This window comes from Cavia porcellus, unplaced genomic scaffold (genome assembly GCF_034190915.1).
Source record: "Cavia porcellus strain 051 isolate PalLab524CR breed Dunkin Hartley unplaced genomic scaffold, mCavPor4.1 scaffold_15, whole genome shotgun sequence".
NCBI classification, from domain to species: domain Eukaryota; kingdom Metazoa; phylum Chordata; class Mammalia; order Rodentia; family Caviidae; genus Cavia; species Cavia porcellus.
The window spans coordinates 35,845,925-35,869,539 of NW_026947498.1; the positions used below are offsets into that span (position 1 = coordinate 35,845,925).

The following is a 23,615-nucleotide window of genomic DNA, read 5'->3' on the forward strand; positions in this document are numbered from 1 at the left end:
ATTTTGTGTTTTTGAGACAGAGACTCACTGTGCAGTTCAGGCTGGCTTTAAACTTACCTTGTGGCCCAGGCTGGTCTTGAACTTGCAACAGTCTTCCTGCCTCAGCCTCCTGAGTGATGGGATTACAGCATGCACCACCATGCCCTTCTGCTTGATTTATTTTAAATACAATTGATTGGACAGAATTTCAAATCCTTGATACCAATAAAAATACTCTGATGTATATCCTGATATTTTGTTCATTTCTTTTTAAGATTACTTCTTTAGGATAAATATCTAGAATTGAAATTCCTTGAATCAAAATAATACAAATATGTGAGTGTTTGGGGATGGTAAAATTGTCTTTATCATATCAACTTGCAGTCATAGATAATGTAGTAGTTCACCCTTTTCTGCAAAGGTTAACTTCAGTGGATATAGAAACCATTGATAATTCTGAAATGAACTTCTGTACTGTTTTTTCCTGTGAAGTTGAGAATTTTCACCTTTTCATTTAAAGGAGTCATTTTATAACTTATTTTTGGCAAAACTGCATCTCAGTATTATTACACTTGTGCTTTGAGACCATTGCTAAATAAAGTAAGAGTAACCAGAACACAAGCACTATGATACTAGGACAGTTGATCTTACAACCCAGAAGACTATACAGTAATAAAGCAGAAGTAGTGCATACAGCATGGACACTGTGGACAGAGAGATACTTACCATCATTGTTTGCATAGAGCAGACGTGTATGCAATTTCATCACATTGCTGAGTGGCATGCAGTGTAAAACTTATGAATAATAATTTTGGATTTATCCATAACAATTTTATAATAATAATAATAATAAATAACTTATGGATTTTTCCATTTAGTATTTTGGAATGTGAATAACCTCAGCTATATAAAATTATAAAAGTGAAACTGTGGATAGGAGGGGATTATTGTGTATCAAAGCCTTTTTTATGCTCTCACATGCAAAGAGAGCAGACAGTTTTTAAAGGTATTTGATGAGCCTGGAGGCATTCAGCTGTAATCCAGCACTCAGAAGGTTGAGGCAGGAGGTTTACAAGTTCCAGGCCAGTCTGGGCTACAAAGGGAGTTTAAGGCCAGCCTAAAGTACATAGAGAAACCCTGTTTCAAAAAGAACTCCCCAAGCAAAAAAATCACACACACACACGTGGAGTAGATTTCTGTCATTTTCTTGGCTTATACAAAAAGTTTATTCATGCTTAAAAAAAAACCTCTCCTTTCTTGACTACTTAATTAACAATCCCCAATACTGTTACATAGCATTTATATAACACTTTTGGAATAAGTTGATTTGCCAGAATGTTTCATCTACCGGTAAAGCAGCAGTGAAAGAACCACAGAAATACAATGGCACAGTAGTTCTGGGGAGTACTAGATATATGATTTAAGAACTTTGACTCTCTTGATAACTTTATACATTATACTCCTTCCCTTTTCTCATTTTGAGTTATAATATGTATTGGAATCACATTGTTAATGAAGTTAAATATTTTTTTAAATGTAACCTGAATTTTGGATAGGAAATTTTTAACATTGCAGCTAATTGAATACATTTCTAACAATAACTGCAGCCATATATTTCGGAACACTTGATGAAATTGAAAAACAATGGTGATTACCTTAATAATGCTTTTTAATGGTTCTCCGAAATCCACAAATGACCAGCTATCTAGTGTTCTATAGAAAAGCATCATTTTAATGATTGAACTATCATCAAATATTATTTGGTCCATATTTTGAGATACAATATATGGACCAAATAATATTTATTTTCTCAAGAAGCATCTTTTTTTCCTCCTTAGTACTATGCTTTCTGAAGGTGTCTTTCATTACTTTCTACACCTGTATAAGCTTCCAGTATAATCCATGAGAACATATCCTCTTGCACTGCCCTTCTAATTATAATAGTCATATTATTTAAAAAATACTTCCATATTAATGGAAAATAGTTGAATTTATCTCACTTATATGGTGTTGATTAGTTGGGTTCTACTTTCTATGGCACATTCAATTATTGAACAAAAGCGACCTTGTTACCAATACTAGCCTTGAATTCTAAAATACTCAACAAAACTATTTTTTGTTGTCAACTTGAAAGATTTATGAAATATCTATATCGTATGCTGTGTTCACAGATGCTTTTGTTTGCAAATAACTTAGTTTGCATACAGAAGCATTTAGCAAAATTTTGTTTTGATTTGCAAGCTGTGTTGTGTGACCAACATGGCTGTCTTTCCCACACAAACACAAACATGACTATCTTTGCCAAAACTGTGGAACAAATTAAGTTGGTGAACCGAGGCACCACTATTTTATGTTAACTTTCAGAGATTAATTTTCACTGGTACTACTTTGTCAGGACCAAAGAGTTCTAACAACTATTTCTTTGTCCTTAGTAGAAGAAGGCTGTATCAAAATTTCTCTCAACTTTCTTGAAAAACAAAAACAAATACAAAACAAAACAGCCACTTTTCACTGATATTTCAATGTCAATAAATTCTAAAAAAACATTACAATCAACAGAGTTCGTTCACTCTCACTGAATAGTTGTTTAGAGTCTTCAGTGTTCACCCTTATATTTTCTCCTACACAATTCCACAGAATATCATTGAGGCTTTTTTTTCCTGAGAAGCTGGAATATACATTACAATTCTAGAGTAATTTAAAAATCACCGATTTAAATTTTCATAATAAACCTTGAGTACAATAATTTTATAATTACCATAAAGATTAAGATAATAGAATTGCTATTCTTTTTAAGAAATACATCAAAATATCCAATAATTTTCCATTTCAAATTTTCATATTTGAGGATGTGTACTTACTGCAAGAATTTTGTTATTATAAAAGTATTTCTGAAATTTTTCTTTTGGAGTTTTTATTAATCCTAGATTGTGATGATGATATCAAACAAAATTGTTTTTGCAAATAGTTTTCCCAAAAAGTTTATAGTGTAATAATGTGTATAGTGCAGAGTATAGTGTAGTTCATTATGTATCTGTTGTCTGGTTGCTTGTTTTTCTAATCGAAGCACAGTTATTAAACTAAGGCATACATCTTATTTATTTAGTTTAGTATGCTATCATTTGAATATTTGAGAAAAACAAGCTCATCATGAAAACATGAAATGAGGTGTTCTTTTTGGATATAGTTCGATTAATCTGCTTTCAGCATCAGCCACATCATTTAAGTAACACAACACATTTCACTTAGCATCTGAAATTTCTTTTTTCAGAAATTAGTATTCAGTGCTTCAGTGAATTAAAGTTTTCTCAATTGCTTCTCTGAAAATTATTGACTTTATGTAAAGAATAATTGCACTAAGGAATCATGAGAGGCATTTGATTTGATTCACCAACATAGGGTGTCTGCTCTCCTATCCTAGCAGCAACTCTAGGAGCAACACGCTGAAGAATAATATAGAATTTATACTAATTAACTATGTATTAAAAATCTTAAAGTAGAGAGTATTTGAGGAGTTGAGAAAATCTTTAACTTCAAATCTTAAAACAATTTGCCTGACAGCTTTCCACACTGCTCTCTGTTCTATTATAGGGATATTGTATCTCCTCCTTGTCGTCAACTGTGCCAGAGCAAAAGGTCAATTAAAATGTTAATATATGTTTGTATCCATGTTTCTCTTTTCCCAAAAATATATTATTCAAGGAATCAGGACTGTTCTTTCAATTGTCATTTTTAGTTACTTCAAAATCTCTCTGCAGCATAGAACCTTCGAATATTGAGGTTTTATATTATATAATACTATTATGCATCCTGTAACCTCTATAAAATTCCACTGCACACTCATGGGCTATTGAGAGTATAAAACGCTATAAAGTTTTAGTATTATTATGAAAAAGTTTCGATCACATGGTATCCCTGAAATGCTCTTGAGGACTACTATAGGTTCGCAGATGACGCATTGAAAGCCACTATTACAGATGCTTTATCGGGAAATAGTACTTAAAAACTAAATAAATATTTCAATAGTATTTCAGTGTTATAAATCTAAATTATGGCTTAGTTCTATGTTATATAATAGGTTTTAAACAAATCACCCTAAAAGCATAACTACATCTGCACAAGAGAGGTTGCAAATCATCTTGAAATCCCTGGATTTCATTTGAAAAGGATAGGATTGGAGTATTTAAAACCACAGATACAAAGCATCAAAGAATTTTTTGTTCTTTAGACCAAACAGAAAAAAATGTGCCTCTCTTTAGGTTCCTCAGAATGTGAATTTCATAGTATAATTACGCCATATTTCCTCTTTTTTTTTTTTTTTTTTTTTTTTTTTTTTTTTTTTTTTTTTTTTTTTTTTTTTGCTTTGGTCTACTAATTTACTTCATTCCCTCAGAACCATGTTACTGGTCTTTGCTTATGAAATTATATGTCAAATAGGTTAGTGTTTTGTGCATATGCATGTGTGCATCTATGTACCTAAATACTCTTATATGCATACTGAAACTGCTAAAGTCAAAATTTAAACATCGTTATAACCACCCCCACCCACACAGGATCAAGTTGGTGAAACTATAGCTTGTTATCTAATTTGTGTGCCATGTGGGTCATCAATCCAATTCTTAGGACCCTATATTCATTTTGGAGTATTATCGCACAAACTTGTTACAGAAATTTGAGAAAAACCATTTATTTGTCCTTGGTTATCTCCCTTACTATTAAATCTTTTTTCTTTTTATTTCTGTTCTGCACACTTAACAGTTACTTTCTGGATTTTGAAATGTTTTGAGAACATTCTATCTGATCAGAAGGAAAATCTTGTTTTCCAGAACTAGTTATTTATTTATTTTTGGTATTTGTGACTCTGCCAATTTGATGACAGAAAATATATTAGTACAACTTTGTCTTATCTAATTCCATTTTCAAAATAAGAAAAAATGGGTAGAGCTACATAAATAAATTCTGCATTAACTCAGGGTAATACCATTTTAGCAACTTGTATTATAGCATAGCCCTTGTTCTGAAGGATTCTCAAGAGCTAAAATCTATTCACATCAAAAAAATGGTATCTATAAAAATGTGATACTATTTTGTTAAGTAATATATGTCTTACATTATATATATGAATTAAATGGTAACTACAAAATTTTTTAGTAGTCTTTGTATACTGACAACATTTTAAAGTTGCAGTGAAAATAAATTCCAACCATGAATTTACTCTGTATTTCTTATAATATAAATATGTGGGTATAGAGCTTCACAAAGTAATGGTACCCCTTCATACATCTGAAAAGTATAAATAGATTATTAATTTCAGTTATCAGTGTTGAATTACAGCATAATGGGAGATGTTCAGACAGATGGATAGTGTAAACCTGTCAACAAATGAAAAGAATAATTACCCAAATTTATGTGGTAAAAAGCTTAAACTACAATTCTGAAGTACAACAAAGAAGTACGGAAGCTATGTGTCAATATTTTTAAATGTACTATAATCTCAGACAGGAACAATTTTCTCTAAAATACGTGATTGATTAATTCAACAATACATGAGCATTTTCCGAATATCGGATAATGTCCCAGGGCCTTGGAAACAAGAAGCCAGTGAGACACATTAATGCACAATTTACAATCTAATATGGAATTCAGATCATTAGAAATATAAAAGAAAACAACCATAGTGTAGATGTAACATGGAGAACAGGGAAAATCAGGAGTGTGAGAAGTGTGAGGGGGTGTCATTTATAGAGAATAGCTTCTCTAGTAAATGACATTGGAGCACAAAATTGGTGAAAGTGAAGATGGAAATAATGCAAATATTGACAGAGATTAATCTTGTTTCAAGTAATTTTAATTGGATAAATAATTACACTGGCTGCTCTCTTTCCAAGAAGCCTTTTTAAAAGGGAAAAAGATGTAAGTGGTCAAATTAGTGATTAACCCAAGCTTCTAACATCAGGCTAATGGTGACTAACTTCTTTTCCTATTTTCGTGTGTCAGCCAATTTTGTTGGTGAGCCCTGGAAACTTAGTAACTGTGTCAGCCAGTGTCTTACTAAAGAAATCAATATAACACAAGACATACTAACATATAAGAAATTTCAAGATTGGCTTATGATGGTCAGCCACAGCGTTGGATGAGGGAGTGTGCAGAGAGTGTCTGCACTTGGAGACTGAAGGGTTCATTTCAAAGTCTAGAGTTCACTGCAGTGTCCTGTGCAAGTCCGTATCAGGAGGCTGATGGGTCTGTGACTGAAGGCCGAAGAGTCTGTAATAGAGAACTAACGATTCTATGCCGGCAGACTGAGGGATCAGAGATCGAAGCCAGGAGATGATGTCCAAGCTGAAGGTGAAGACTGGAGCTTCTCCAAAGAACAGAAGCAAGTCCATCCTTTCTCATTTCCCCTTATACCATCCAGATGACCAGTCACCCTATAGTGGCCCCTCTACGTCCTAAGTTATAGGATTTCTGAGCTGGCTTAGTTAAGATTCTAAACTTTCCGAGTTGGAACAATCAACCATTACAGTAAAATTACTTTCTGTTATTTTCAGTACACTGGGGAATCGTTTTTCATTTTCAAATATGTGATGACACTTGTTACTTGAGACTTTTTCCATGGATCTCCAAGCCACCGAAGAGTCCAATTCCTGTGGCACCTAAACTTCCACAGTCCCAAGCCAATCTTAATAATTGCTTACCTTGAATGGCTAACAATTAGACTAGTTTATTTTCTATAACCCTTTTACACCATAAATTTGCAAGCCAAAGTATTTATTTCCCTTTCGTTGGCAAATTTATGTCTGGATTTTCTGTATATAGAGAGCAACTGTTAACTAAATAGACAGACACTACCTTCATCTCTAATAGTCTCAAAAAATCACCAGAGAAGTTTATCTGTGGATATTTATGAGAATCTTGTTACTATTCCAGATTTATTTTTATTTTTTGGTTGATGATATTAAAGAGAGAAACATTAAATTTTGTTTCTTTAAGACATTAGAGTGAATCTAATATTATTTCTATTAATTTTATTATAAATATGTAACATTCCTGCAATAATGACGACTCTGTTTTACTTACAATGTTGCCTCTGAAAAATTGGTGTTCAGACAACTAACATTTTGGTTAGCAATTGATTAGTCATAACTTTTTCATGAAAGTTTAGTTAATACCCAGATATATAAAATTATACACTTTAATGGGGTATCTTATGTTATTTCAATATTTGCACATTGAATTCATTTCATAATCCTTTGGGGGGGTTAAACATCTGTCTTCTCAATTGTTTATACTTTCTTATGATGAAAACAGAAACTACTTTCTTCTTGCTTTGTGAAATGTACAGTACTTAATTCTGTCTATAGTCACCCCACAGTAAAAGAGCGCACTAAAACGTCTTGCTCCCACCTTAATGTATCTCACGTATCTTAATGTAGCCTATGATTAACCTCTCTCCCCACCCCCACACTCATTCTGGCCTATGACATCCAGCTTCGACTCCCAATTTATATGAGGCAGACTTCCTTTAAATGCATGTATTATTTCATGCCTTTTTGTGATTGAATTATGTTTCATCATGTATGTGTCACATCCTTATCTACTCTTCCATTGATGGACAGGACTTGTAATGTTTGTTTTTCTCAACAGTAGCCATTATGGTTATGACAAGGTGGTGCCTCATGGTAGTTTTCATTTTCGTTTTCCTAATGATCAGGAAGTTGAACATTTTTTCATATACCTAATTTCATTCCTTCTTTTGAGAACTGCATACTTAAATCTATTATCCATTGTATTCTTGTTATTATTTTTCATTTGCCTGTATTTTTTGTCTTTATGAGACAGCTTCACTATTCAGTTGAGGCTAGCCTTTTAGCTCTTATTGTAGCCCAGGCTGGTCTCGAAATTGCAATGATCCTCCCACTTCAGCTTCCTGAGTGCTAGGATTGCATGTGTGTACTGCAGCTCCAGGCTCTTTTATCCATTTTGAAATTAGATTGTCTTTTCCTTTTTGCTATTGAAGTTTTGCATTTCCTTATGTAATCAGTACGTCAATCACTTGTCAGATACGTAGCTTGTAAAAGTTTTCTCCTATTTCATATACTTTCTGCACTGTGTTGATTACTTCCTTTGCTGTGCGGACAATTTGTGGTTTGATGGAATTCCATTTTGTTATTTTTACTTTCTTTTGCTCTTCCCTAATTTCTTGCCTATTCTAATCTACTGAAGTATTTCTTGTATGTTTTCTCATTGAAGTTTCCAGTTTTGCAGCCTACATTTAAATCTTTGTTATATTTTTGGCAGATTTTGCAAGTTGTGAGAGAGAGACTGCTATTTTCATTCATTTTTTTTCAGTACCGTTTATGAAAAAAAAGTCTCTTTACTAGTGAGTGCTCTTAAAAACTTTGTCTACAATCATTTTGATGTGGATATGTTAGTTTGCATCTATTGTCTCTATTCAGTTCCATTGATCTATGTACTTGGCCTTATGCCAGTTGCATGCTGTTTTAATTACTACACATTTGTAGAATATTTTGAAGTTAGCTGTAAAATGCCTTCTGATGTATTTCTTTCTCAAGACAATTTGGCTATGTCAGTAAACATTTTTAATTGTAAATGACCATATATACAAAAGAAAACTGTTATAGAAAACTTCAGTGAATTTTAGAAAAAAAGATCCACACTAAGACATATATTTATCCTTTTCATAAATTTTATGTTATTTTTATTGACAATAGAGAATAAATATCACTTTACCTAGTTAATGTACTATTTTATGCAAACCTGTATAAAATAAACATCATTACTTGTGTTTCATTTCTCAATAGTCAAAGAAAAACTTAGAATGTGAAAATTTTTATGTATATTAATAAATTCTTAATCATTCTGCCAAATGTTGAAAAAATACCAAAGTTCCTGTGCTGGGCTTTTGCTACCTAAAGAGTCATCTGTCTCTGATCTATCATTATAATCAACATTTGTTTGAACCTCTCTCTCAGCGACTTAGATTTGAACTACTGGGGATTAGAATAAATGCTTCCTCTGAGGATCTTCTTAGATTGCCCTTCACCTTCTTGTCTATTGCACTGAGTGAAGTTCATTTGTTCACAATAGATAGTCTTTAGAAAAATGATTCATCTTAGTACTTTCAGTTTTAACCTGAGAAGCCAATATTTTCCTCCAGATTAAATACTCAGTTATTCAGGGTTTACTCAGATAAACTTTCCTAAGTCCTTTGTTACTCTAAGTATGACCTGATAGGTGATGTGAGCTATGAATCAACATAACATTTTCCTAAATCAGCAGGGAAATAATTGTGTATATATAAGAGAAAAATTTAGGCTGATATGAGATCGAACATTTCAATGTCCAGATTTCCTAGCTATTACACTCCCTCTCTTCTCCTTGTTTTTAAGAAATCAACCTGGAAGCCCCTAAGATATTACTAATGATCTGACTTCATCTAAACTGGAGAATAATTCAAGCCTCTAGCCACATGTCTCATTTGTACTGTTTAAATTCATTAAACCTGGAGAATCAAACTACAGAATTTCTCAAACTTACTTTTCCGTCAGTTTTCAGGATTATTGATTCCTATTTTAACTGCTACTTCTTAGCAAAGTGAGTAAGGTTGTGGATATCAACTAATCTACTAATCATCTACTAATCATCAACTAATTCTAGATTGGAGGTTTATAATTATGTAATGCCTTTTCTGAGAGAATCCCTACACCCTTTGCCCCACATTATTTTTCTCCTTTTATCCTCCCATCAGAATTTCAGAGTAGTAAATACAGATATAATACTTAAACACATATGCAATTTAGTCCAAAGTTAGTCCATCTTTAAGAACCCTGAAATACTTAACATCATAAATATCAGTATCCTTGATATTCAGAAGGTTTTCCATAGAAATTTGAGAGCTGATAGATTATTGAGATATCTATTGCGATAGATAAATTTGAAAATAGTTGTTTTATATTCTTTATATCCTGAAACTTATCATGGAAAAATAGTTGTACACAAGTTTAAGGAAGTTGGCTAAAATTAAATAGGAAAGTAAAAGCCAAGATTTCTGAGTCCTACTAAATTTTAAAATTTGTATGGAACATGTATCTAAATCTTTCTCTCATTTTCTGAGGCACACATCATTCAATGTTGGAGTAACAGGCTCTAGATTTGACATTGCAGATCCAGAGAGCAAACATTGACTTATGATTTGTTAAGTTTGAATTGGAGGTCCCTTTACAATTTAGGTTTTAGATACAATGTGTATGCTGTGATACTGGCAAGCAATGGGAAATTTTTCTGAGATATATAGATATCTGGGGAAATTACATGTGGATATAGAGGCCATTCAAGAAAATGCTTCATTTTAAAATTTAAATTCACCAATTAAGGCCAAATAAAGAAAGAATTAATGTCTCATAGAATCCAAGTTTTTGCATAACTCATTAAAAAGATTTTGACAGTTATTTAAGACACATATACTTGCAAAAATGATCCCCATGTATATAAACAATTGGTAAAGCAATTTCTGAACCAAAACAAACAAAAAGTCACAAGAAATGTGGACTTGACTTTGTTGAGATGAATGGGGAAGAGAAGAGGAATTAGTATGTGCAGAATCAGGTGCAAAATAATGCGTAAGTTCTGCAATGCATTATTTGTAGGAAATTCAGTGAACCGAGGTTCCATATATTGAACTAATTTTAACTGGAAAACCTCAGACTTAAAAGTCTTACCTAAATGCAACAGCTTTATGGTAAAGTGTGAGTAAATTAAAATCTATGGGCCCCATAATTTGAATCAAATGGGGTCCAAAGTGTCTCTGGTACAATGACATTTATGTATTTACAGATAAAGATGCTTAACCTTGGACTGAACACTTATGTTTCACTAAAATGCTTTGTCAGTGATGTGTTTATCTGATAAGTTGATACTAAATTCACAAGTTTAATTTAAATTTTAATAAAAATAGAAAATTGTCCTGTTTTCAGTGTGTGTGTGCGTGTGTGTGCATGTGTGTGTGTGTGTGTGTGTGTGTGCATTTGTGTAAAACCAAAAGAAAATTTAAAAAAAAGAGCAAACAAATTAAAATCATGGAAAATTTCATATTGGATACTGTTATGTTATCAAAGGTCCAGGAATTACAGGGTTAGATCTGGTGAATTTGGCTCTTGTTTTTCCAGTCTTTAAAGCTAAAGCCCAAGGCAGTGATAAAAAAAATTACTAAAATGAGTAAAAATGGTTTAAAAAATGTGATTCAACTTAGTCTATGTAAAATCCCAAAAAGATCCTAGGGCTTACTTGGATTACTTTCTTTTGCTAATCTAGATTCCTCACATACCATCTAAAGTTGTGGTTCTCAAATGGGGGTGATTTTGTTCCCTCATGGATACTTGATATTGTGTGGAAGCATTTTTGTCTTTCACCACTGGGAAATACTAATATAATGTGGCAACATATGTCATGAGTGCTGCTGAACTCACAATTGACAGAACAAGTCTCATCCCAGAAATAACCTGGTCAGAGATGTGGATGGTGCTTCTCTAGAGAAGGTTTGCTCCAGTGATACTCAGGATGCACAAAGATGGGAGTAAAAAGGCAGTTTTGTTTTCCAGTGTACTCTGAGGTTGACATATTAATCAGTCAGTGGTATATATTTACAACAGAATACTATGGTGTTATGAAAAGAGTGGAATCTCACCATTTGTGATGACATGAATGGACTTGGAAACATTACACGAAGTGAAATAAACCAGCACACATACTGTTCAAGCTCATTCATATGTGAACTCAAATAAATTTGATCTCAAAAATGTTGCGAGTAGAATAATGGTAACCAGAGATGAAGGTAAGGGAGCATTGAGAAGGCATTTGGGGAAAGGTTGGTCAGTGTTCAGTTAGGTGAGAGAAGGAACTCATGGTGTGCATGCTATTGGAGAGCAGGGTGACAACACTCATGTAAGGTCCATTTCAAAACCCAGAAGAAAGAGTTTTGATAATGTTAACCCTAAAGAAATGAACCATGAGGGAGGAGATACTTGTAGATATGTTTAATCTGTTTTGAATGTTACAGAATATATATGAATATTGAAACATTATGTTATTCCATTGAATACATTTAATTTTCATGTTTTCATGTAATAGTTCAGATATTTTTAAAAATTCTAATCTTCTGGAAGTGGAGAGCAGATGAGGTGGGCCATAGGGAGACACTGCTGAAATGATACATCAGTGCATTTACATAGAAGGAATAAATTCTGAAAAAACCTAATACACAGCAATGTGTCTATAGTTAGTGCTATTATATTGTATGTTTGAAAAATGTAAAGTCTGGATATTATGTAATCTCATTGTAAAATAACTGTTAGATAACGAACGTGTTACTTAGAAAATTTAGCATGTAAATTACACTGAATAACATGCAGATGGGGGAGGTAGAAAGTCTGTCTGTCTGTCTGTCTCTCTCTCTCTCTCTCTCTCTCTCTATATATATATATATATATATATATATATATATATATATATCAAATTATAATGTATTAAATCCAAAGAATTTAGGTTTAGGTTAGGTGAATGCTCTACCATTGCAACATTGAACTATATCTCTGGCTTCTTATTTTATTTTATTTTATTTTGAGACATAGTCTCAGTAAGTTATTCACCCTGGTTTTGAACTTTGGTCCTTTTGCTGCAACCATGTCCAGCATCTGAATTGGATTTTAAACTGTGAGAATGCAAAGCCAAGAACATAAAGACAGCAGTTGAAGTTTTCAGCAGTTGAAGGAACACAGAAGATAAACCCATTCTACCTTGATGACTCCCAAATGTTCCACCAAGCATAACTTGTTTGATAGATGGTTTAAGTTAAAATATTTTACCAATAACAGAAGTCAGTGGTGAAAAAAGTCACTTAAGAGAAAACTGTGATTTTTTTTTCTAAAGGTAGAATATATTTAAGAAACAGGGGTCTCAACTCCGAACGAGATGCCTTGTTCAATGCCTGCTCTGCACAGCAGCCAAGATGATATATTAATACAGAAGTCACACTTCTCTGTGGTGAGCATAGGCTCCTGTAAATTGTTTCTTGTCTTCAGCTTTGTAAAATATTTAGCTGTTCATAGGTTCATGATTTTAAATTAGACTTGGGGAGCTCCAGTTTTACTTATGTCAGAAGATAAGACAAACCTAGTTGTCCTCATTTTGCTAGTGGTGAATATAGTGTGAAAATACAGAGTAGAATTGGAAGATTTTCTGATAACATGCACACTTTTTTTAAAATTTGCATCAGCATTTTGCTGGTATGAAATCTCTTCTGCTGGTATAACTGTAGGAAAGTTGCATTAACCTATAGAAGCGATTGACAGAGTAGGAGTGGCAAAGCATTAGTGAGCACTGTATTAAAGATTAGACACTATTAGTTTCCTTACGTATATCATAAGGCCATCACCAATGACAAAATATTAAGTAATAATATTGAATTCAATATTAAGTAATATTATTGGATTATTTTAATTCAATTCTTGACTCATTCAGAGATGAATTATATCATCTACAAGATGCCTGACTAGAGAATGGATGCAAGTATTAAATCTATGATTATCATTTTATTAGAGTTAAGTCAATTGAAAATTTTGAAGTTATTGTAACAGTAGCATAGTGTGTGCATGCACGCGTGTGTGTGTGTAGTTCACAACAGTTATAAAACATGGAAGGAAAAGAAATTTTTAAAAATATTTATTTTAAGCCAGAGATTTAGCTCAGTGACACAAACACCTGCCTAGCAACTGCGAGGTCATGAGTTCGATCTCTGATTACCCCTCCCTTCAATTTTCCTTCAGTAATACAACTTACAATGCATTTCTCCAAGCACACTTTCCACTTGTACTAGTTTTTTTAATTCTAATAAGATTTATACAGTTGAAAACAAATGACATTGATTGCAATATTGTGATGAAAATAATTAACCTGAATCTGTAACCATCTACTGCATAGATTACACACGCCATAAATTCCAGCGCAAAATAAGGGATTCTGTAAGACAGAGCCTCCAAGAAATGATGGGCACCGGAATTTGGCAGACATTATTCAATATCATTATATCTACACGTGGAACAGATCTTTTCTAAACCTAGGCATGGCAATGCATGTATCCACATTAAAAAAAAAATAAGAGTACTGTTCAGTAGTTTAGTATTGTAAGAAATTTGATTAAAATACCAATGCTCTTTTTCTGAAAAACAATAATGATAAGCTTAAGGTGAACTAACTGTGGCATGTTCCATTTTCGTGTGATTGAAAATACAACTAAATAGTTTTTTTTCTGTTATTTGCTTATAGATATTTTAATTTATATATTTTGATCACAACCAGTGACTTTAGTAGGGTGATACATACTAATGTTTTGCTTCCAAGCAAACTTTCCAAGTTTTCAACATGGAAAGACTTTTTTTTCTCTTTGTTTTACTATTTTCAATGTCATTTCAGTCATTTGGTTCTAGTAAAATGAGAGTGACACGGGAACATGGGGAAGTCTTTTGCAATTGATATATTAAAATATTGTACTTCCTTTCTCACAAGCTTACCACATTGCTTGACTTGTTAGTTCTCTAAATTGTTTAAGGAAGAGAAAATATATCTAATCACATCATTTGGCACTTTGATTAAATTTTGTTAAGTGCCACATATATAAATTGGCATCTGTTAAAATCAAGATACTTAAAGTTTTGAATCCTAAAATCCTATATTTGGGGGCCAGAGATTTAGCTCAGCAACATAACCTTCTGCCTGGCAAGGGTGAGATCTTCAGTCTAATTCCCAGTACCATAAATAAATAAATAAAAAGAATTCCAGATTTGGTTTTAACATCCACAGAAGGTACCATTCTTTGCTATTTAGTGTTCAGAATAATCATCACCACTTGCATTAGTTAGAAATATAGACACTGGAATTCTTGAATCAAAATTTTTATTTTAATAAGTATTAGCCTTCCATGATACACAAAAACTGAAACTATGAAAAATAATGTACTATAGACTTATTTTCTATATTGTTTCAAGATAAATTATTATCATTCCTTTTTGCCAGACATTTTCTAAACAAAAGATCCAGGTTTTTTATTTTTAATAGTTCAACCCAAAATGACTTGTATAGTGCTATTTGATATATTTTTGTTAAAATTATTTAATAATAATTCTATGAAAACTCTATGGAATATATAGCTTTATAGTTCCTATAACCCAAAATTATTCTTCTGCAGACTATAAATTCTAGAAATATAGCTATAAGATCTCATAATGTTTAAAAATTTTAATTATTCCATATCTGTGGCATAATATGAGGCATGGTAATACACATGTACATTAAATAATGAATGATTTAAGGTCATATCTATGTCATAAAACATTTATTTCTTTGTTCATAACATTCAAAAAAATTGATGAGTAAGCTGAAATTTTTAAAAGCATAGTTTTAATTTAAATGTGCTTGTTAACATCTGTAAACATATGTGTCAGAAAGCTTTCTAAATTATTTACAGATGTCAAATTTTTCTTTTTTCTTAACAGATTGCTTGGTCAAACACAAATCTATGTTAAATACAGGATGATTTTTGATAATTATTTTAATATTTAGGTGTATTATATCCAAAATATTTCCATTTTGTTGTAGGAATTTAATCAAGGTTTCAAAATTAGTATAAATATTGACATTTAAGTAAATTTCTATTTTTGTGATTTCAAAATTCTTCAACACTATTTGCAAGTAAATTTTGTTATAAATGGAATGTTCCTGGCTGGTATTATAATAGAATATCAAGATATTTTAGTAGAAGCCTATGTTCCATTTCAGAATAAAAACACCCTCACATATTACTTCAGATTTCAAATTATGTTACATATGTTATATGTTCTGCATATTGCTCTTTTATTAAAGCATGATTTTCTATTTGAAGGGGGGGAAAATCCCAATTCGTTGGACGTCACCAGAAGCAATAGCTTACCGCAAGTTTACATCAGCGAGTGATGTATGGAGTTATGGGATTGTTCTCTGGGAGGTAATGTCTTACGGAGAGAGACCATACTGGGAGATGTCCAATCAGGATGTAAGTATGTATTTTTAGTTTATGACTTATGAGTTCAGATTAAAAATTCAAGCTGTGCAAGGAAGTGGAGCATAATGAAACCAGGTGTTCATAGTTTATGACATTGAAATAGAACACTTAGAAGAAATGAAGCTGTTTTCAAGTCTTCCAAGAATATTAATTGCATTGCTCCTACAGCCTTACACATTTCCATCAAACAGGGATTCAGGAATGTGAAGAGATGAAATATCTTTCGGTTAAACATGAAGTAACATATGTGACCAATAAAAATACCAAAAATATATCATGAAATATTTGAAATATTTTTTCTACAAAATTGTTCCTCTGTAACATTAAGATGCAAGTTTTCCATGCTTTGTTGATTAATTTAATGTATCTATTTCATCTTGTTTAATTAAGTTTAGTATTGCACAAAATGAAACATAATAATCACTCTGTAATGTTTCTGATAATATAATAAACTTGCACATGAATTTTGTTTATAACTTTAGAGTCTCTAGGTAGAGCAATTATCTTAAGTTTTTTTATTATAACTGTGATATGATTGTTTTTCCAAAGGCAATTTGGTTTTATGGCTTATATTGTGCTAATTCGTAGTAAAAGAATGTTAATAGTATCTGGACTCAGTACTTTATCCTTAATCATAAATTTTGAGCATGATCTCAAGATATAAAAGAAGCCAAACTGAAGTATTTTCAGCCATTTGTTATTTACTAACTTACAAAATTTCTTCAAAGATATTTAGATATATGTTTTTCTTTACTTCCACTAACATACTGGATTTATTTTATTTTGTTTTGATTTTTGTTCTTAATAATAATACTTGGAAAGTAAAGCTCAATTTTCCTTCTCTCTTCTCCTCTTCTCTCCTCCCCTCTTCCCTCCCTTCCCCCATCCTCTCCTCTCCTCTCCCCACCTCCCCTCCCCTCTCCTCTCCTCCCTTCCCCTTGCCTCCCCTGCCCTCCCCTCCCCTCTCCTCTCCTCTCCTCTCCTCTCCTCTCCTCTCCTCTCCTCTCCTCTTCTCTCCTCTCCTCTCTTCTCCTCTCCTCTCCTTTCCCCTCCTCTCCTTTCCCCTCCTCTCCTCTCTTCTCCTCTCCTCTCCTCTCCTCTCTTCTCCTCTCTTCTTCTCTTGTCTTCCTTTTCTTTCCTTCTCCTCACATCAGAGGATCTCAAAGCATGGTCCTGGATCACCAATTTTACAACAGTTTTACAACAATTAATTTTACAAATATGAATTCTCAAAGCTTAACCTAGACCCTTGGTTTCAGAGACTCAAAAATTGAAGCTGTAGTATTCTATGACTTAAGAAATCTTCAAGGTATTCTGAAGCATATTAAAGTTTAAAAATCCTCTCTTTGCATTTTTTGAAAATTCTAATTAACAAATAGCTACTTAATTTTTAAGTACATAGGATTTTACCAGAGAAAGTTGCTATGATTTGGGACTGTAAGATCTGTGGTAGAGTAAAACTCAGTATATTAATTTTCTTTGCATGCATTCATATAAGACTTCCAGATCTGTGCAACCAAATAATTTTTATAACAAATTTTCTATATTATGGAATATTTCTTTTCAATTTAGTCTGCCAAAGTTCTTTATAAACACCTCACTAAATTTATTTTGTCTCACTAGATCTCCCTTCCTATATTTGTACTCATAAATAAGTTGTCAGTTTTTAATCAGACATTATGATTTTAGTCAATTGACAACGATGGCTTTTAAATATAATTATAAAATATTCATATCTCTGTAAATGAAGAAGTGAAATATACCCAATTTTTAAGTCTATGGGAACTGTACTTCTCACACAGGTGATTAAAGCTGTGGATGAGGGCTACCGCCTGCCACCTCCTATGGACTGCCCTGCTGCCTTGTATCAGCTGATGCTGGACTGCTGGCAGAAAGACAGGAACAACAGACCTAAGTTTGAGCAGATTGTCAGCATTCTGGACAAGCTGATTCGGAATCCCAGCAGTCTGAAGATCATCACAAGCGCAGCAGCAAGGTGACGTGTTAGATCGTGCATCCTGCGCTCATTGTGAAATGCATGTTTTCCTTTTCTCTTTCCTACTCTGCCTGCATTCTCTGACACTTGTCATTCTCGAACTAGCGAGATGTACTCTATTTTCTTTTTTTCTTTAGGAAGAATTCTCATGTCACTGAATAATAACCTGGTATTCTGAGGTATTTTTAATTTCCAGACTTGAATAAGCATCCATGTTTGTTTAAAACTTTGGGAAATTGGATCTTTTGGACATATAGTTTTCTCTTACTCTCCATTGTTTAAAGAAAAAGAAGGAAGCAAAAGAGAGATGAAGGGAAAGAAACCTTCTGAGTTGGCAGCTAATTTTAATAAGTCCAGTTTTCTTTTTTGTTTTAAAACCTTCAAAATCTAATGGTAGCTATGCATCCAAACAGTATACTGATTAATGGAATTCCTTTCTTTGTGCTTTATTAAATGAAAGTTCTTAAATGTATTTTTGGTACTAATTACTGCGCTAGATAGTGTTAATGATAAAACTAAGAGTAAAATAAGGTTTATCTTTAAGGACAGCAGCACTAATATACACACGTCTTAATTTTAATACAGTAAGAAAACATAATGTCCGTTTTGTGTATTTCTTAAAGTGAAAAAAACCCTGAGTTTTCTCAGTGTTTTTGAATATTGTAGATTATGGTGCACCTATGAAGTATAAGAGGGAGAGACGAATTTAGTTCATATAATAGAGACATTAATAAATTCGGTAAAATCTCAGGAAAGCTACAGGAAAAGCTAACTGTCTTGTTTAATAATGTAGATTTTTCACTTACATGTCAGAGAAAAACAATTCTCCTGTCATGCATGCTCTTATAGGCTTATAAATTTTTGTTCTGGTTAATTATATGAGCTACTACATATTTCATACTTATAAAGCATATTTCTGATAATAGAGACAGAAACACTTCAGAATTTTTAGCTGTGTGGCTATAAACAGTAATTTGAGGACTAGTGAGTTCAAAAATAACTTGACAAATATAATGGAGTTTATTCAATAATGAGTTGGAGGCTGTTGCACACTTTTATGAAACTTCGAACAGCCAGTTGCTTCTTCACTAGTGTCCAATGTGCTACTGCAGTTCCCATTCATGCTAATCTGTCTTGCCATTTCCACTGGTACAAAGCTTGGTAACTAAAGCTGTGTTTCATGAATGGTAAATTCATTTTCACCTAAAAGTATCTGTTTAGAAAGCAATAATGAATGAATGGGTATGTGATTACATAAAAATAAAGTTTCCATCAATTATCTTTTCATACAACAATTTTAAATTAAAGCAATATTTTAAGAAATGAAGATTAATGTCCTCCAAATCTGCAGTGAAAAAATACCAAATTTTAATTAATTGCAGAAACTGACAGTCAAGCTAACCAATGTTGGAACATGAGATAAAACGAAATATGAATTCATATATATATATATATATATATATATGCTATTATCAATAAATAAAATTATACATTTTCAAGTTACTCAACATGGTGATTAATGTACATGTTCCATATAAAATGCTTATCAAAGTAATACTAATCCACATATCCATTCCTATATATACTTTTTATTTTAATTTTATGTATCTTTGTGATAAGACTATTTACACTCTTTCCAAGCTAATTTCATATTAATGTATGATATTTTTGTAGCATTATGAAATATTAGATCTTCCTAGATTATTCATCTTGTAAGTTCAAGTTTATTTGCTTTGATCAATTTTTCTAATTTTACCACTTTCTAACTACTGGTAGTTAGAAATTCAACGTATTACTCCTTTTTCAATTCCACATATAAGCAAGATCATGTAGTAGATATTTGTCTATTGTCTATATTTAACTTATTGTACTTAGTGTGATGTCCTCTGTGTTTAGCCACGTTGTCATAAGTAGCAGTATTTCTTTCTTTTTTAAGACTGAATAGTATTTACAGAAAATTTTATTTACCCATTCTGCTAAGGTTGTTTTATCTCTTGGTTCATGAAAAATGCTGCAATAAGTATACAGATACAAATATATCTTTAAGGTAATCATTTTGTTTTCTTAAGACATATGCCTCAAACTGAGATTGCTAGAAAACGTGGTAGTCCTGCTTTAATTTTCAAATGACTCTCCAATTTACATTCATGCCAAAATTTCTTTAACCTACATCATCATAATAGATAATAACCTGCTTATTATGTGTTGCCTTTTGGGTAATAGCTATATCCACAGTGTAACATGAGGTATTATTGCAGTTTTGGTCATCAGCATGTCACTGATGACTCCTGAGAGGAGCATCTTTTGTCATATCCAATGACATTAGTATGTCTTTTGGAAAAATGTCTATGCAAATATTTTTCCAATCTTTAATAAAGTTGTTCGTGGGATTTTTGTTTGTTGACATTGAGTTTTATGGATTTCTTAAGTATTGTAGATATTTACCCACTATTGCATATATTGTTTATAAATACTTCTCCATGAATTTCCTGTGCAGAAATTTTTTAGTTTTATGTAGTATTATTTATTTTATTTTTATTTCACAACCTATACATTGGAGTCATGACCTAAAATACTGTTACTAAGACCACTATCATGGAGCTTTTCCCTTACGTTTTCTTTTAAAAGTTTTATGGATCAGGTCAATCAAGTCTTTACTCATTCAGGTATGGCTTGCATACATGATTCAGTTTTTATACAGTTTGTTTACTAAATTGCAAGGGGATATGAACCAAACTCTTAATAACAGTACATGAGAATAAGAGTTTATTTGTTAGAAATATTATTTAGAGGTTGCTAAGATTGAATTTAGTGACAGATCTTTAGATAAAACTTGCCATAACTTATCCCAAAAGGATGAAACTCTGCCTTAAACTTCACAGGGAGACACAGTCATGGGGCTTTTTGAGAACTCTATCTGACAGTTTAACAACTAACAGGATAGCAAACCTGTCCTTGCTTGGGCCATATGGTCTTCATTTTACACCTTGAAGCCATTTCTTTTGATCTTTTCTCAGTGTAATAGCAAAGAAAGGCATCTTTTAAACTCCTTCCATGTCATAAAAAAGACATTTGAACTATCTCCACAGAATGGTTTCATCAATAAAAAGATAATTTATGTAATATGATCTAAGGAGATTTAATTTTGATTTTATAGGTGAAAGTAGTCTTAATTTTAGAGCATAGTATGTCATAGTGTCTCCTAGTATCCAAATTTTCATATTCTATCGTAATTGATTTCTTCCATTAGATATACTATTTTTTCTTTATGGCATTTAAATACATAAACATTTCCCATATATTTTATCATAAATTGTTTAATCTCAGTAAAGTTGCTAATCTTTTCTCTATGAAATACAATTCAACATAACTCAAATGTAAAAGTTTAAGAGATTATATATTTACTTATTGCTTTAAATGATATAACTGGGTAGACTATGTCACTTAAAGTTATTATCAACAATGTCACATTACCATGAAAAAATGTCAAGAATTTTTTTCTTTAGAAAATTTCCTTTCACAAGTTCGGCAATGATTATTTCATTTTCATCTTTGATTAAATTAATTTCTACTTTTTAAATTTGTTAGTAATCACCTTGAAAATAAATTTGAATTAAAAAATATGCAGACATTTGGTGGGGACTTCAGAAAGACAAGAAAAAAAGGAAAGAATAAAAAATAGTATATTGGCATCTGAATACCTACCTTATATTTTCCTTTAATAATAAGAGAAAAAGTCCACTTAATTATCATAGAAAAATACACCCTTCTTTTCTTTTCTTTCTTCCTTTTTTCTACTTTCTTTTTCTTTCTTTCTTTCTTTCTTTCTTTCTTTCTTTCTTTCTTTCTTTCTTTCTTTTTCTTTCCCTCGTTTCTTCCTTCCAGAGTTCCTGAATTATTTGACTATATCAACAACTCTTGGCTTAGCCAACAAGGAATCAAAATACTTCTTGGTATTCCTTTGTTGCCCCAAATATTTAGATCTAGGTGATCACTGTATCCGTGTGACCCATTTTTCATCTTCCTCACCCTCAACACTTTTCTATGACTATCTCCTTTGTTTACCCATGGTACTGAAATAACTTCTTAATCTGTCCCTAGTTTCTATTCTTGACCTGCTCTAAAAGTCTTTTCATATAACCTTCATAACTTATGATATGTCAATTCCTTATACCGAGGAACTGAGTGTACTCCACAGAAGAATGAAGAAAACAAATACGGTCCCTGCCATAGTAAAATTTATACTCTAAAAAATGTACTACAAACACTAGATAATTATAGATTACAAAAAATAGATGATCGTTATAAATAATAGTTACTCAGAAAGAACTCTCTGGGAAGATAAAAATTTAAGCTTACATGAAGCTCAAAATGAGATAGCTGTTTAAAGAAATTTCCTAACAAAATATTCTTGTTATAGGATAAGTAAGCTGAAAACAGCTTGAGGGTACTAAGAACAGTTTGAGTGTGCTAGGAGGGGATAATATGACTGATGTCCAGTAGAGAAAGGAAGAGTTGATTATAAGCTCAAAGAGGCGAGTGGAGCACTTGAGGCTACACACTCATGAAAACTTTGAAAAATTTTTCAAAGGTATGAAGAATTCATTAAAGCATTTGAAGTGTCAGAGTCAGATGATTTGATTCACATGACTGCTTTGTGGAAGCAGAGGGAAAGTGTGAGAGAGTGGGGACCTTTATAAACTTTCAGCTCGTGTCACTTTTCCTTATGGAAATAGCCTCAATGGTAACTCTTAGTTTTTCAGAAAAACCAACATCTTTGAGGACAGTTGCATGCATCATATCCTTTGTCCTTTACTTCTCTTTATATCTTTCCTCATCATATCATGTATCTGTTGAGCAGTTCTCCAGCCAAATGACTGATTTATTTTTATTTATTATTTAATTTTTATTTTTAAGAGAGTAAAACTGAACAAAATAAAACCAAATAAAGCCAATCAAAACAAAACAAAACTGAAAGTAATACAGGACTTCAAAACAAGATAGTAGGAAATCAATTTAAAGTTCAATGTCATTATTTTACAGGGAGCCATATATTTATCCTTTATCACTATTTTAATTCTCACTTTTCTTTGTGTCTGTGAATGTGTGTATTCCTTTAAACTGTCCATTTCTCCCAATAAACCTAAGTTCTATAAGATATGAGGATATGATTCAGTACTAAGCAAAGAGTAAAAACTCAGTAAGTACTTGTTAAATGAACAAATAAAATATATACTTAGATTCTTAGCAAATTTCCATATGAAAGGACTAAATTTTTAGAAAAAAATCTAATATCCTATAACTACGTAGATTGCTTTGGACATCAGCAAGCTGTCTATCGAGCGTTTTAACTGAATGGTTGAGTAAAAATGCTAAAAGCTTAAAACTTCCTCTAAGTAAAATTTCACATAAGTACCCCTGTCTGTCAATTTAGCTCCAGAAACACACTCCTCAGAAATCCAAGAAGCTCTTCTACTCTTACTTTGTGCCTGGTTACAAGGATTCAGATTTCTGAATATATGGTTAGAT

At 32.1% G+C, this 23,615-nt stretch overlaps 1 protein-coding gene across 2 annotated transcripts in view; it reads left to right on the forward strand.

Moving 5' to 3' along the window:
* Epha3 (EPH receptor A3) overlaps window positions 1–23,615 on the forward strand; it is a 368,574-nt gene that overhangs the window by 328,109 nt on the left and 16,850 nt on the right. For both annotated transcript variants that reach the window (XM_063224777.1, XM_063224778.1), the window contains exons 14-15: window positions 15,932–16,081; window positions 17,893–18,086. In XM_063224777.1, the coding sequence (XP_063080847.1) occupies window positions 15,932–16,081; window positions 17,893–18,086 (344 nt within the window). The remainder of the gene's footprint in view (window positions 1–15,931; window positions 16,082–17,892; window positions 18,087–23,615) is intronic.